Source organism: Lissotriton helveticus, chromosome 12 (genome assembly GCF_964261635.1).
Source record: "Lissotriton helveticus chromosome 12, aLisHel1.1, whole genome shotgun sequence".
NCBI classification, from domain to species: Eukaryota; Metazoa; Chordata; class Amphibia; order Caudata; family Salamandridae; genus Lissotriton; species Lissotriton helveticus.
Window position 1 is genome coordinate 627,475,727 of NC_136073.1, and position 15,590 is coordinate 627,491,316.

Here is a 15,590-nt window from a genome sequence, read left to right on the forward strand (position 1 = left end):
GTGCAAGGGGGGCATGGGATGGAGTGCTATGCAGTGATACAGTAGTGTGATCTTAAATGTGTTGAAAACTCAATAAAAAGAATTTTCAAAAAATAAAGAAATTACTATCCAGCTACAGGAAAACTCAACAAGAATTTCCTCTTGCGCAATAACTGCTCTTGAACCAGGGTGAAATTGCAGCAATGAAACTCATCCAATCTGTTCACTTCGCTGTCAAAGCTGACCCTGCAGTTGTGCCAGCTGGACTTTTCCCCAACTTTTAATATTATTGACTGAAGTCCTACAACCTTTCATGGGATTTTCAGGCTGTCAGAAATCCCTCAATACGGTGTGCTGTATGGCTACCAGGTCAGTGGAGTACATGCTTCCACTGCCCTGCCCAAATGGAGTTCATTATTTGATGGGCTGGCCCATCTATCAACACTCCAATATTTCTGAAGTTCAGTTTATACAAATATCTATGCAAACATGCATGCAATACCAGTGTAAAGTGTTAGAGTAACTAGCTAGAGCTGGGACTGCTGTTGTGACTGACATATTCTAAGACACCTTTCTTCCCCCTTTTTTGGTGATGTTGCATTTCTCTAAACTATTCATCTAATCTGAGCCTTTCATTGTCTCGCTTTTGTTAGCCACTGATCATCTTAATCACCATTGTCATACCCCCAGCCAATGAGCAGAGACCTTCACATATATAAGCTTGCATGATTTTACAATAGGTCTCGAATTTGCACGGGTTAGAGCTATAGACGTAAATGACAATGTCTTTTACTTATGTTTTTTGGTTTGGAGTGTAGTGGATGTATGTGGTGTCCAGTGGAATTATGTTGGTTGTATTCAAGTTGTTAGTTTTGAAATTGTGTGGGGTGGAAGTGTGTGGTGTATTTGTGTAGTGGAATTGTGGTGCATTGTGAATAGATAGGGGTGAGAGCTGTACAAAATAGATAGAAATGGATGATAGAGAGGGATAGGTAGTTTGTGCAGGAAATGGTGATTGATTTTGAGATAGAAGAGCAGAAAGAGTATGTGAGAAAGAAGGGGAGAGCAGGCCACAGATGCATAAACGGGAGCACATGTGTATGCGGAAAACACCTGAAGAATAAGAGGAGAGTGTGGGTTTGAGGGACAGAAATTTGAGATAGAGGAGCAGAAAGTGTATGTGAGAAAGAAGGGGAGAGGAGGCCATAGATGCATAAAGTGGGGGCACATATATATGCAGGAAAGTAAAACACTTAAAGAATAAGAGGAGAGTGTGGGTTTGAGGGACAGAAATTTGTGAAAAGGCATGGTATGGAAACTGTGCTTGAGAACTCAAGTGAACCGTATGAGAGAGGCGGGAAGAGTGCATGAGAGAGCGAGAGAGAACAGTGAGAGAGAGTAAGAGAGAGAGAGATAGAGGTACAAGTGGAAGGGGCAACAATAATAGGGGGGGGAGGCGAGAGGTGGACCAGTGAAGAGCGTGAGGAGGTACAGGAAGGTAGCGGATGTGAGCAGGCAGTATAGAGAGAAGACAGGGAGCGTGAGGGTGGGAGAGATCAGCGGTATTGTAAGATGAGAGGGGGTACTGGGAGTCTGAGGGAGAGATGAGAGAGGCAGTGGGTGTGTAGGGAAGTGATGACAGGGTTGATGATAGTGCAAGGGAGTGAGTGATGTGTTAGATTGGAATTGTTTGTTGTAGAATTGTATGGCATGGTGTGAAGCTGTGTAGAGGAAATATGTGGCATGGTGTGCTCTGGAATATGTGGATATAACTGAAGAGTGATGATGTTGGCAGCAAATGGGAAGCCCATGGGCAGGCTAAAGCCCATCCAGTAGATGCAGCATGTCTCGGTTTGAGACAGCCCATATGCTCCGTCTAGAGCTGAGGCCTAAAAAACATGACTTTATCCAGCTGCGTGGTTTACCATCAGAGAGATACCAAATAGCGCTGCAATGCTTTGCCTGTACAAGCGCATATGTGTTCTCTTCCGTGTTCTCAGAGTGCGACAGAGAGCAAGATTGAATGAGCAAGCAGACATTGTAGTTTATGAATTGGTGGTAGCAGCATTCCTGACAAACAAAATGGCTGTGTGTGTTTTGACCACGGTGTGGGGGCAGTTGACAGATTTGTAGATGCAGAAAATATGGGTGTCACTAAATGTTCAATATGTCATCCTGCCCTTGGAAGAATGCCCACAAAGGTAATCCTAGAAAAATCACATGTACATGCAATTACGGTATAATCAATATAACAACAGAAACATATGTAAGAGGCTTCATTGGATCAGATAATGAGTGTAAAATAACCCTGGGCATAGTATGCATAGTGGGCCTACGCGAAGCTACGCAAAGTGGGCGAGAAACTATGCCCACCTACACACTTCGCGTAGCCCCACTACGCACCGCCTGCCCCCCTCCTCTACATACCTAATTTTTGTAAATGCTGTAATAAAAGTAAATAAAAAGCACTTACCTTGTCCGCTGCGTCCCGGGGCTCCCTCTACTCATTCGCGCCGCCGTCGCCGCCATCTTGGATAGCAATGCGCATGCGCGGCCGCCCGCGCATGCGCATTGGTATCCAAGACGGCGGCGACGGCGTCGCAAACGAGCAGAGGGAGCCCCGGGACGCAGCGGACAAGGTAAGTGCTTTTTATTTACTTTTATTACAGCATTTACAAAAATTAGGTATGTAGGGGAGGGCGGGAAGGAGGCGGGTGGCGGGCAACTTTGCTACGCCCACGGAGTGGGCGTAGTGTTGCCTGCTACGCCTACTTTCCAAAGGGCGAAGTAGGCAACACTACGCCCACTCCGTGGGCGTAGCGAAGTCCTTCGCCCAGGATTAGTCTAAAATGACTTTGACAGTTACCAAAATGTTTATTGTGTAGTACCTTACAGTTTGCCACTCATTTCCATACACATACTAACCGTTTGACCTACATTTACTTTCTGAGAAAAATAGGCAATGCTCATGTTTTATTGACCAGGAAGTGCACGGAGTGGGAGGCCACTTCAGTGCGGGCCACACTTTGCAGGAAAAGGCCCTACCTGCAGAGCCCAGGTGGGTGTTGGAAAGGGACAATTAAATGCTCACACTTTCAATTCCACTGCAGTGTGAGGGGTGCAAGGCCACAGGAGTTAGAATCATAGAATAATGAACAAGACTAGTCTCAAAAAATTTGAAACAAAGAGTCCAGCAATTTGCGGCAGCCCCGGCTGCCAGGGCGTGTTATACAAATTTCCAACATGATATGACTAATGCTCAATTACCATAAACATAAAAGTCTACCACAATTGGCAGCTCATCATGCTCAGAAAGAAAAAAAATTAAATGTAGCAAGTTACTGTTTGTAGCATGCTTCATTAAATAAACCCTGGCCTACGACGAAAGGCCTATGCAGGGCTTCAAGTGGTATGAAAAAACTGGTGGGTCCCTCAAAGGGGCGTGGCAAGAAGATTACGGATGTGTCTTAAAACATGTAAGCTAATAATATGTGCTTCTGTATAGTGTGCCTCCCCACTAGTATTTTGGAGCTGCTGTCATTGCACCCAGATATATAATACAGCAAGTTACATGGCTGATACAACAAGCCCAGGTTGTCAGCTTTGTCAATGGTGTGTATTTCCATTGGCTATATCTGAGGGTGAACATTTCCATGCCCTTTTCAAATAATTTGCTTCCTTTTAAGTCTTTTCTCTCTCAATGGGGGCTGGTTATCAAAGGGAGGATTTGAAAAGGTTAGTTTAAATAGGCCATCTTCTGTTTTTGCTGAGTTTAACGCAGGATATTTAAGTAAAGCCCTTGCCTTTCTCTCATAATTTTTTTTCCTGCACAACTTATTTCTAACAACCTTGGTGTTTAACAAAATATATGCTTCAATACCTCGATTACACACTCAAAGCATTTCTTCCTGCAGAACAGTTGTCATGTAAAAATATATGGTTTACATGTAAAGCCCTTTAGTGCCCTAGGGCCAAGTTTACACTATATAAACTGCCAGCAAAAAAAGAAAGAAAAAAGCATAACTTGACCTTGGTGTGGCCTGGCAAGTCATATGTCCTTTTGTGCAACAACAGCATGTAAGCATAATCGTTGCCTTAATTGCAGAAGTATACAAGCACATGAAGGGCAGAAACCTTCCCTAGTAGAGGACAATGACAGTTAATGTCATTTGTAGTGAACACTGTAATAATGTACTCTGCATTATATTGCTGTTCTGCAGAGTATGTTGCAATGGTAAAAGACCCATGCTTCCCTACAGGAAGGAACTTCCCCTAAGCAGCGGGATCAGAGCAGACATTCCAGCAAAAAAGAGGAATCTGACAAAACAGAGGTTTCTGCCTGGAGGGTGCGGGCAAAAATGGAGACCCCGTTAAGGACACGTCCCGGCACTTGCTTTTTAGAACTGCTGGTGCACCAGCAAGACCCAGCCCACTTAAAGCCCTCGGCCTATGTGATATCTATTTGTGCCTGGGTTGTTAAAAACATTATCTGCAAGACGTGCGGCAATGCTATGAAACTACAAAAATGCAGTTACATGAGCTATAAATGAAAACATACATTATTATTATTACGGTGTTCAGGCTGTTAAACATGAACATGTGCGCAGAGTCAGAAGGAGGAGAGCAGAAAGAAAGTATACGAGTAAACTGAACGTTTCTGCTGGGTGAGAACGAAACCTGCAGAGAAGACTGCAGCCCTATGCAGCGTGTACCCCATGTTTTCACATCTTGCTTGGTCCCATCTATGATCTTACTGCCAGGTCCTATAGGCAGGCTTGCTTCCAATGTGATCTGACTGAGTGCTCCTATTTGATTTTCACAACTTAGAAGCGGTGTTTTAGCCAACACAGCATTGGGCATTGTCAGAATTATGCTCACACTACAGAAAAACAGCTTTTTAGACGACAGGCATTGTGCTGTTGAAATTCCAATTTCTTTGCGATACCCCTTAGATCAATGAAGCAGCTGCCATAAAGGGGCACCTGCTGAACAACGGAAACACGACAAACGGAAAACAAACCTGAGCCAATAATGTGTTGAGATAAAAGCACAAGATAACAATAAAAAAACAAGTATTTCCAAGATCAACGAGAGAGTGCGCCTGTAACCACCGTGCACAGTAGTTCTAACCAATGGAAAAAGTATTCCCAAAATGAGTACCTAAAATGGCCACTGTGTTAACAGATAAGTAATTGGCTGGTGCTTTCAGGGGGGGTTCAATACAGGAAGAGGCATGATGTATTCATGCCACGGACGAATGGAGTGACGATTGGGGCAGCTAAAGGGAAGCCTATGGGCAGGCTGGTCAGAGCAGCGCACACGCGCTGTCTAGAGCAAAGACCTATGAAGTAACCACTTTTGTAAGTTAAGAGCTTTGCCAGGAAGCGGATCTTTAACCTGTCGGAAAAAGTAATTTCATTCATCTAGTGACGACTTCATGCAGCTTCTGGGCACTGCTAAACTTCAAACGAAAACCTAAATTTCAGATATCGATCCATCACACTTAATATCATTTATAAACTTATACAGCTTATTTTTATTTCATTTAAAGGGTGCAGCTCATAGGTTTCATGCCTTAACAAACACATATTTTGTCATAGCTATTGGCGCATTTATTGGAGTGCAGCTTCCACTTGCCCTGGAACGCAATGTACTGTGAAATAAGTGAGGGATGTGTAATGGCTGTTGGTTATGATAAAGTTTAAACACAATTCTTTTTCTGTGCTATACAATTGTGGTGGCACAGGCAACACTAATTATTCACTCAAAGTTGAATTATGGTGTCAAAGAACTTTTGGGCAGCACTACCTCGTGCACCTGTCTGCTCAAAAGACACTTGTCCCTTGCCAGTGGTATTTAGGTTAAAATTTAGAAATTAAATATAGAGGAAAAAAATACAAACAGAAAAGTGAGAAATTGATATTTCAAATTTTAATGCTGTATAAGTATCTGAAAATTATTTTGTAGGATTTTATTCTTGTGGTAAGGTACACAAATCCAAAATCCTATGTCTAACCATAATGCTATCACTATCACTTGCCCATTACTATTATGTACTATAACCCAAACCCAAACCCCCTAACACTAGGAGGATAAAATACCCACCACTTTTCACAGACCTGAACCTAGTTCATTCCAGCAAAGAATGCTGAACAAAATTCTTTACCCTAACCCTGTATCATGCCCATACTTCATCTCTAGCCATAAAGTTATCCCTAAGACTAACATTAATCAAGAACTGTTCCGTAACTGGCACAATATACGCAACCTGAAGTCAATATCTATCCTTTATGCTTACATTAACTCTACACCTAACTTTAATGTGTACCATTACCCTTACCCTAACTCTTATTCACACACACACACGCACACACTCACAACCTCAAAGGCGGCAGGAACGCCACGAAGAAAATGCCTTGCAAAACCAATGATCCAGTGAATATTGCCTTACCCGGCTGCCTAAATCAACCCTGGCCTCAGTGTCACCCAGCCCCCAAATACAATGATCCTCCCTGGCCTTGTCCTAGGCATAAGGGATATGTGTGGTTCTCTGCCCGTACAACGCAATCACCATGCCTTACCCATGTGTCAATCAATCAATCAATCAATCACAACATTTATATAGATCGCTACTCACCCGGAGGGTCTCAAGGCGCTAGGGGGGGGTCCACTACGGCTCGAACAGCCAGGTCTTGAGCTGCTTCCTGAAGGCGAGGTGGTCCTGGGTCAGGCGGAGGTGGGTCGGGAGGGAGTTCCAGGTCTTGGCGGCCAGGTAGGAGAAGGATCTTCCTCCTGTGGTGGCTCTTCAGATGCGGGGGACGGAGGCGAGGGCGTGGCCGGTCGATCGAAGTTGGCGTGTGGGAGCGTAGAAGTTGATGCGGCTGTTGAGGTATCCTGGGCCTTGGTTGTGGAGGGCCTTGTGTGCGTGGGTGAGGAGACGGAACGTGATTCTCTTGTTGACCGGGAGCCAGTGCAGATCTCTCAGGTGTCCGGAGATGTGGCTGCGACGGGGGATGTCCAGGATGAGTCGTGCTGAGGCGTTCTGGATCCGCTGGAGTCTCTTCTGGAGTTTGGCGGTGGTTCCGGCGTAGAGGGAGTTGCCGTAGTCCAGACGGCTGGTGACGAGGGCCTGGGTGACCGTCTTCCTGGTCTCGGTGGGGATCCACCGGAAGATCTTCCATAGCATGCGCAGGATGTTGAAGCATGACGAGGAGACGGCGTTGACTTGTCTGGTCATGGAGAGGGAGGAGTCCAGGATGAAGCCCAGGTTGCGTGCGTGGTCTGTCGGTTTGGGTGCGCTGCCCAGGGCGGGGGGCCACCAGGAGTCGTCCCAGGCAGAGGGTGAGGATCCCAGGATGAGGACTTCCGTCTGGTCAGGGTGGGTTGTTCACGTTGGCCTCATGAAGGCCCATCCTCAGACAGGAGAGGTAGTCCTTTAACACAACACACCAGTGCTGGTGCCGGTTGCCTCCTGGCCCGGGCCAGTCACCATTTCAGTGGGAGTTTAGAGCACAGTAAGCTGTGTGCTATAGAATATGGACTCAGCCGCATACCTTTCCTCAATGTAACTGTATTCTGTAGATACAGAGCCCAGCCTTTACCCAGGCCTGTTGTTTGATATCGAGTACCACTCCCCCCTTGAGTCCAGGGCCTGGTCTTAGACCTGGTCTTGTATTGAACACCCACATTCCTAAATGTAAGTTGTCTTGGAGGGTGGCATTTCCGTTGGTGCTCTATTACTTCTGAAGTCATGAGTAAATCAAAGGAGAAAGTAAAGGTTGAATGACTTGTTTTTATGGTAAATTTAAGAAAGTGTTGCATTTGGTATCATAAGCCCCTTCAAAATAAATTTTCTAAACAAATTTCTAAATTTCTTCAACAAATGTTTATACACATGAGGAATGGAAGCTGCACTGGCCATTTATTTGATACAGTTTTGTTTTCGGAATTGTAGACTGCCTACGTCTTTAGACATATTTTAGCTTTTATTTCTCGTAAACTTCTATCTAATTGTAAAATACATTTAATAAATGTGAACCGCCGCTGCTGAGGAAAGTTTGAAATATGAGACAGAAAGAGATGCATGGTTCTTACCAGCTCAATATCAGAAAGACAACCCTTGTACGCTTCAAGTACCTGCCGACATGCGAAAGGATGAACCTTGGCACATGTTTGGAAACCAATTACTATGCCCTGCAAATAAGGAAAGACAACTCACAGCCTCAGGGAGACAATAGACATTAACCAAACACAGACATTTAGTACAAGAGATTTCATATTTGAAAGAAAGGATAAAACTGGTTCTTGATTTCACATTCAGTGTTTACAGCTGGTATTGGTGAATGATTGTCAACTAGTAAAGCAAGGGAAACGGCCACTACAACGCGGCCGTTTCCACGAATGCATTAACCACGCATGCATTACAACGCATGTGTGGTTAACACGAAAGCCTTTACCACGCATACCTTTACTAAGAGGTAAGTAGTAAAGGCATATGTGGTAAAGGTTCAAAATAAAAAAGGGGGGTTTAGGGGGTCTCCCCCCAAACAAAAACCTCACCTGAAATCACGTAGGAAAGTGCAGGAAATCGGCATAGTTTAAGAGGAAATGGAAAGAAACTTCCGCTTCCTCTTAACGACGTACAACGTCACCACGCAAGAATTAGAGGAAAGGGTTATGCGTTGAAAAACCATTCCGTTGTAACGCATGCGTGGTAAAGGCATGCGTTGCAACGGAATGCGTTGTAAGAACATACAACCGTAAAGCAAATATATTCAGTGGCCTGAAAGCATGATTTAAGGATACCTTTATACAGCTATGCTGGAGGGCCTTTACCATGCTACTTAAAAAGCATCTTTGGACAATAAGATGAGAGTTTCGTCACTATTTGTTTTCTGTCACTTTGTTCTCTCTGGTGTTTCACATAAAGGAACTGCAAGGACAGTTCAATACACAAGCCTTCTTTACAACAAAGGAGTGCGATTTCTTTAGAAGCGGTGCTTATCCATTTTTCCTCATGTCTACTGTTGTCTATTTTGAAGTCCTTTCTGAGAGAGTCATTTCAAAGCCTTCACATAGCTTTATGTCTTTCACCACTTTATCTGCAACATTGATTAAACTTGATTTATCTTGTTCAAACACTGGCTTCTATCAAGAGAGATCACCTAAAGAGGCTCCTAACTATCCCTGATGAAATGCATTATTAGTCACCTGAAAAAAGGAGCTCTACATTTAGTTTCTGCTAACTTAGTCCTCATCTACTCTGTAGAGGGGTTTCACTCTACTATAATTTGGCTATGCACGGAGTACAAAATCACACTTTTGGGTTAGAGGAAGTACTGAGTGAGGAATGTTTCACCGGTCATCAATAATTTACCATCAAGCTCTATGAATGAAGTTACAAACCTACACAATGTACATCCAGATGCTCCACAGCCCATATGACTACCTTCTCAACTTGTTTTTGTTGTGGTCGTACAGGGTGAAATACCCTAGGGAAATAAATCTATGATATTGTAAGATATGCACTTGATACTTACTGCATGGTAAGGCGTAGCGATGAACCTAGTAGATTCGAACATGCTTCGAAGGAAGGGTAAAATCAGTGCAGTATCATCACTGCTGGCCATGCACTTACCAAGGCACTGGAAAATAAAACCCTAATATGGGAGTGAATTAAAGACAGTCTGAGTTAAGAATAAACAGCATCTCCTGCTCACTCTATGAAAGTCTTACTTATATTGGAGTATTCATCTTTGATTCACTCTACACACATATTTGTCTCCCACTTTCAAATAGCACTTAATAAGTTGAGTGAAATGTTTGTTATCTTATGTATAGTATAGTTATATTTTCTGGACATTTTAGAGATTTGTATATGGCCTTAATATGACTCAAAACAAGGAAGTGAGGGGTAATGTGAGCCAATGAAGGTCCAGTACCAAGGCTCTGAAAGTGCTAATGCAGAAACCAGTGGAAATACTGCTCCTTTCAGAAAGCAAAGTAGAAAGAAAGGCGGACAAAGAAAGGGGAATCCTAAGGATTTTTTCTTGGTGCCTTCACAAATCCATGAGCATGTAAAGTCTCATCATCAAGGGTGTTCTTCATAGGGCTGGCAATGCAATGCCCTATGGGCCCCACGAAGGGTCGCTTTAGCAGAGATCTTTTTATTTTTGCCATCTGATGAAAGTGCCAGTGTGAGGGCGTTTTGAATGTGTGAGGTTGAGTGAATGTGTATAGTGAAATGAAGAGAGACTAAAAAGAGGTATTCAAGTGGACTTTAAACTGATGGTTTCCTTGGCAGGTTTAAAAAAAACATAATTTGGTACGGGCGACTACAGGGAGGTAATGTATCCAAGTAGCCTAAATCTGTGAATGTGGTCAGGTCAACGTGTTTCTTGCCTGTTGGCCCAAAAAGTATCTGTACCACTTCTTCAGGACCTAAAAAAGGGAGAGCTAACCCTACCCCACATCTAAGATGTGATATAAAGTGTAGGTAATTCACAAAAAAAAAATACCTTTGTTCAAAAAGTTTAAAATTGATCGTCCAACTTAGAAAAAAAAAGAGAAATTGAAGAAAACACAGAGTAAACAAATGTTTTGCATGTATGGGCCAATGTGTCTCCAGGATCGCTTTTCCGGGACACTGTGTGTGCATGCTATTGTTATGGCTGATCAGTCGCCACAATGTGAAGGAAGTAAAAAACACACTAGTACATGCAATATAACAGAACAGGCAAGTGGACATACAGGCAACAGATAACATAAAACCAATCTGTGTTGCTGTTACACAGTGTATCAAAAGTTGTCCTCAGGAGTGAGTGAAGGGTCTTACCCTTTGGATCAGTGACCCATAGGTCAAAAGCAGAGTGTAGCACTCAGCTGCTAACTGTGGAAAGAACAATGATAGTCAACATAAAGAAACAGCAAGTCAAGGGGACCCAAATTGCCTTGGGGTGAGAAAAAAAAGAAAAACAGAGTTTTCAAGAGATGCAACCATACTCATGTGGTTTCTGTGCAGAGAGCACAGGAGACCTACCATCCTCTGTTCATCTGGATTGAGACTGAGCAGGGGAGAAGACCCGTCTTTTAAGGTGCAGGTAATTGTAGTGATTGTCCTTGGGTGGGGTGCATGCGACCGTGGGAAGGAGTGATGACGCACTGGGCCCCTTGAGATTCCCGAGCCATGATTCGCTTTTAAGTGTACCCAGAAACTGAAGGACCTCCTGGTAAACACCAGACCTCATATTCAACAGTCCCACATGCAGAACACCTGGTGGGCCTTACCACCTGTCACAGGGCACTATCCCTGTGGGTCCTACGGGGTATGCCCACTGACTAAACATTCCTAAGAGGTCAGGTTGGGTCCCCAATTCGCCTGGAAACAAAAAAGTCATAGTAACTGCAGTACAAAAAACTGTGTTTACCTGATCACCTGCCTTTGTGGCCTTCATTTGCGGGAATGACCACGAGCGCTATCGAACCAAGAATACATGGAGCACTGGAGCAACATATGCTGCAGACACAGCACTACAAAAATGTGCCATCACTTTTCCAACTCCAACCACTCTCCAGATGACCTCCGGCAGATCATTTGGGAAGCTATTAATTCATGGAGCCCTTTAAACCTTTTCAGAATGGAGCAAGGGTGGATTTTATGCCTCTCCACCAACAGCAAAGGTTTGAAAGATGAAATCCTCTAGTGCGAGGTGTAATTCAGTCCCCTGTGAAATCAGATACTCTCTTACTATGGCTGGATTGACATTTTCTTCATACATGGGACCTGATATACCATATCACCATTGACACCATGTCACATATGGAATGCCCGGCTATGGAGTCCCAGACACCACACTAAGCAGTGCTTATGATAAGCATTTTGCGACTTGGCATTGGTCTCTTCTTCAGTAACACAAATGATTCTGTTGATACCAATGAGGTGGTACCCTCCAATAAGAAACCATGTAACTGTCTTAGTCTACTGTTTGAGATGAACAAGTTACTTACCTTCGGTAATGCTTTTTCTGGTGGATACAGTATCTGCCTGTGGATTCCTCACCTTGTGAATATCCCCCTGAGTCAGCAACGTTCGTAAAATTCTTTGTAGCTCGCCGGCGTGGACGACGTCACAGGAACGCACGACATCGCGCGCGGCTGCGCTGATGTCACCGACTCCATAATAGGCCTACGCCGGCGTGATGACATCAGTTCCGCCCTTTTTTCCGTGCCTTCGAGGCACACGGACGGACCAACAACAATAGATATATACACAGTATACACAGTACAAACTAGTCAAGTTAACACACATAGTGTGAATATAACATAGTAAATCATGTACAAGAACACACTTCCTTTGAGGATAACATGTATACATTAAAAAAACATTACCAGAAATTCAGGTATAGAAGAGTGGACAACGGGGAGGCGGGTGGGCATGTGAGGAATCCACAGGCAGATACTGTATCCACCAGAAAAAGCGTTACCGAAGGTAAGTAATTTGTTCTTCTGATGGATACATCTGCCAGTGGATTCCTCACCTTCTGAATAGATTCCCACAGCAGTCCTCACTCCTGGAGGAGGGTGTCTACTCCTCTATACCAGAAAGTCCTGAAGGACAGAACGCGCAAAGTGGCCGTCCCTCCTCACTTCGGTATCCAAGCAGTAATGCTTCGCGAAAGTGTGGAGGGTGGCCCAAGTTGCCTCTCTACAAATGTCCTCTATAGGAACACCCCTAGACAAAGCAGATGTTGATGACTTTGCTCTAGTAGAATGAGCTCTTATACCCTCTGGAGGTTCCTTACCAGCCAGGGCGTAGCAGATCTTGATGCATAGAATAATCCATCTCGAAAGTGTGCGCTTGTGCACAGCTCTTCCTTTTCTACTGACAGAAAATCCAACAAACAACTGGTCATCCACTCGATAGTCCTTTGTCTTATCAAGATAAAAGCTCACCGCCCTCTTAGGGTCCAGACGGTGAAGCCGTTCCTCCTCCTTGGAAGGGTGAGGGGGAGGATAGAAGGTAGGAAGGGTAATAGACTGTCCTAGATGGAAGGGAGTTACCACCTTAGGCAGAAAAGCAGCCCTGGTCCTAAGAACCATTCGTTCAGCATGAATGGTCAAGAATGGGGGCTTCGAACTAAGAGCTTGAAGCTCACTTACCCTCCTTGCCGAGGTAATAGCAACCAGGAAGACCGTCTTAAAAGACAAGAGTCTCAAGGGACACTTGTGGAAAGGTTCGAAAGGAGAACCCAGTAAGCACCAGATTCAAGTCCCATTGAGGTACAATAAAGGGAGTAGGAGAAAATGTATTCTAAGGCCCTTTAGAAATCTTAAAACAACAGGAGACTCAAATAAGGACGGCTGATCCGGCAGGTAGAGAAATGCCGACAAAGCCGAAAGATAACCTTTGACTGTAGGAACAGCAAGCCCTTGCTGCGCTAAAGAAAGAGCAAATTGAAGTATAGCTGATAAACGAGCCCTCAAAGGATCGATGGATTTCTCCCCTCACCAGGAAACAAACCGAGACCACCTATAAGAATAGATAGACTTGGTGGAGTCACGTCTGGCCGATAGAATGACATCCACCACATCATGTGGGAGAGAAAAGGAATTCAGGTTGCCCCTTTCAATCTCCAGGCATGAAGGTGTAAGGTCTGGAGGTGGGGGTGTAGAACCTGCCCCTCCATCTGAGAGAGGAGATCTGCCCTGAGAGGGAGACAGAGCGGCGGGCACGAGGAGAGGTGGAGAAGATCTGTGTACCACACCCTTCTTGGCCAATCCGGGGCGATCAATATGACTTGGGCCCGGTCTTGGCGAATCTTTCTCAGAACCCGAGGAATCAATGGTATGGGAGGAAACGCGTAAAGGAGTTGTGAGCCCCAACTCAACTGAAACGCGTCCCCCAAAGCTCCCAGCATCGGATACTGAAGACTGCAGAATGACGGGCAGTGAGCATTCTCGTGAGTGGTGAACAGGTCCACCTGAGGAGTTCCCCACGTCCGAAAGACGTGACAAACTACCTCTGGATGAAGCCTCCACTCGTGGTCGGCCAAGAACTGCCGACTGAGACTGTCTGCACGCACGTTCAGAACTCCGGCCAGATGATTTGCCATCAGACAAATCTGATGGTCCAGAATCCAGGACCAGAGACGCAGAGCCTCTCTGCAGAGACACTGCGACCCCACTCCTCCCTGTTTGTTGACATACCACATCGCGGTGGTGTTGTCCGTCAGGACTTGAACCGACCACCCGCGAAGGGAAGGGAGAAAGGCCTTGAGTGCTAGACGTATCGCCCGCAACTCTAGAAGGTTGATGTGTAGCAACCTTTCCTTTTGATCTCCAGATCCCCCAGATGAGCACCCCACCCTAGAGTGGATGCATCCGTTATCACCGTGGCAACCGATGGAGGTAGATGGAAAGGCTTTCCTTGAGACAGATTGCCTTCCACGCTCCACCAAGATACCTCCGCTGCAGCTTCTCTGGAAATCCTCACAGACTCCCTGAGATCCCTGTTGTGTTGATACCACTGCCTGCGGAGACACCACTGGAGTGCCCTCATGACCCAGCGTGCATGGTTGACCAACAGAATGCAGGAAGGCATCAGACCGAGCAGGCGAAGGACCTTCAGGACTGGAACGACCGCTCCATTGTGAAATAAAGGAATCATTCCCTGTATGTCGAGAATCCTTTGAGGTGGAGGGAATGCTCGACATACAGTTGTGTCCAGTACCGCACCTATGAACAGGTTGCGCTGGGAGGGCACCAGGTGAGATTTGGGTACATTTATTGAAAAACCCAACCTGTACAACAACTGAGTTGTGACTTGCAGATGATGGAGCACTGTCTCTGAAGATTCTGCTTTGATCAACCAATCGCCCAGATACGGGAATACAGGTATCCCCGACCTTCTGAGATGTGCTGCCACCACAGCCATCACCTTGGTGAAAACTCGAGGTGCAGTAGTAAGACCAAACGGAAGGACCGCAAACTGGTAATGTTGCGATCCCACCGTGAAACTAAGATACTTTCTGTGCGACTTCAGGATAGGAATATGGAAATAAGCATCCTGCAAGTCGATCGACACCATTCAGTCCTCTTCCAGCAGCGCCTGAAGAACCTGAGCCAGGGTGAGCATCTTGAACTTCTCCTGTTTCAGGTAAAGGTTCAAGATCCTAAGATCCAAGATTGGACGAAGTCTGCCACCCTTCTTGGGAATCAGGAAATACCAGGAGTAGCATCCCTGACCCCTTTCCTGCTCCGGAACCATCTCTATTGCACCCTTTCATAACAGTGACAGGACTTCCTCCTGCAGGAGAAGTAGGCGGTCCTCTGAGCAAAATCCTTGGCAAGGAGGGTAATCTGGAGGAAATTCCAGAAAGGGAAGAGCATACCCATTCTCTTCAAGATTGAGAACCCAAAGATCTGATGTAACCGATTCCCAATCCCGTAGAAAATGGGTAAGCCGACCCCCTACAGGACCCGCATGATCCGGAATGGCGGATCTAGGGCTGCTTTGCTGATGGTGAAGGGGGTTGGGAAGAGGAGGAGGAGGCTTGACGTCCTCGAGGACAAGCTCTTTGTTTGCCCCTGTAGGATTTATATAGTGGATTTTG

General features: G+C 45.3%; 1 protein-coding gene across 2 annotated transcripts in view; it reads right to left on the reverse strand.

Annotated features, from left to right (window-relative positions):
- The window catches only part of LOC144799965 (maestro heat-like repeat-containing protein family member 2A), an 85,675-nt gene that overhangs the window by 11,469 nt on the left and 58,616 nt on the right, over positions 1-15,590 (reverse strand). For both annotated transcript variants that reach the window (XM_078671610.1, XM_078671609.1), the window contains 2 exons: positions 9,519-9,638; positions 8,074-8,172 (listed from right to left, as the gene is read on the reverse strand). In XM_078671610.1, coding sequence (XP_078527736.1) covers positions 8,074-8,172; positions 9,519-9,638 — 219 coding nt within the window. The remainder of the gene's footprint in view (positions 1-8,073; positions 8,173-9,518; positions 9,639-15,590) is intronic.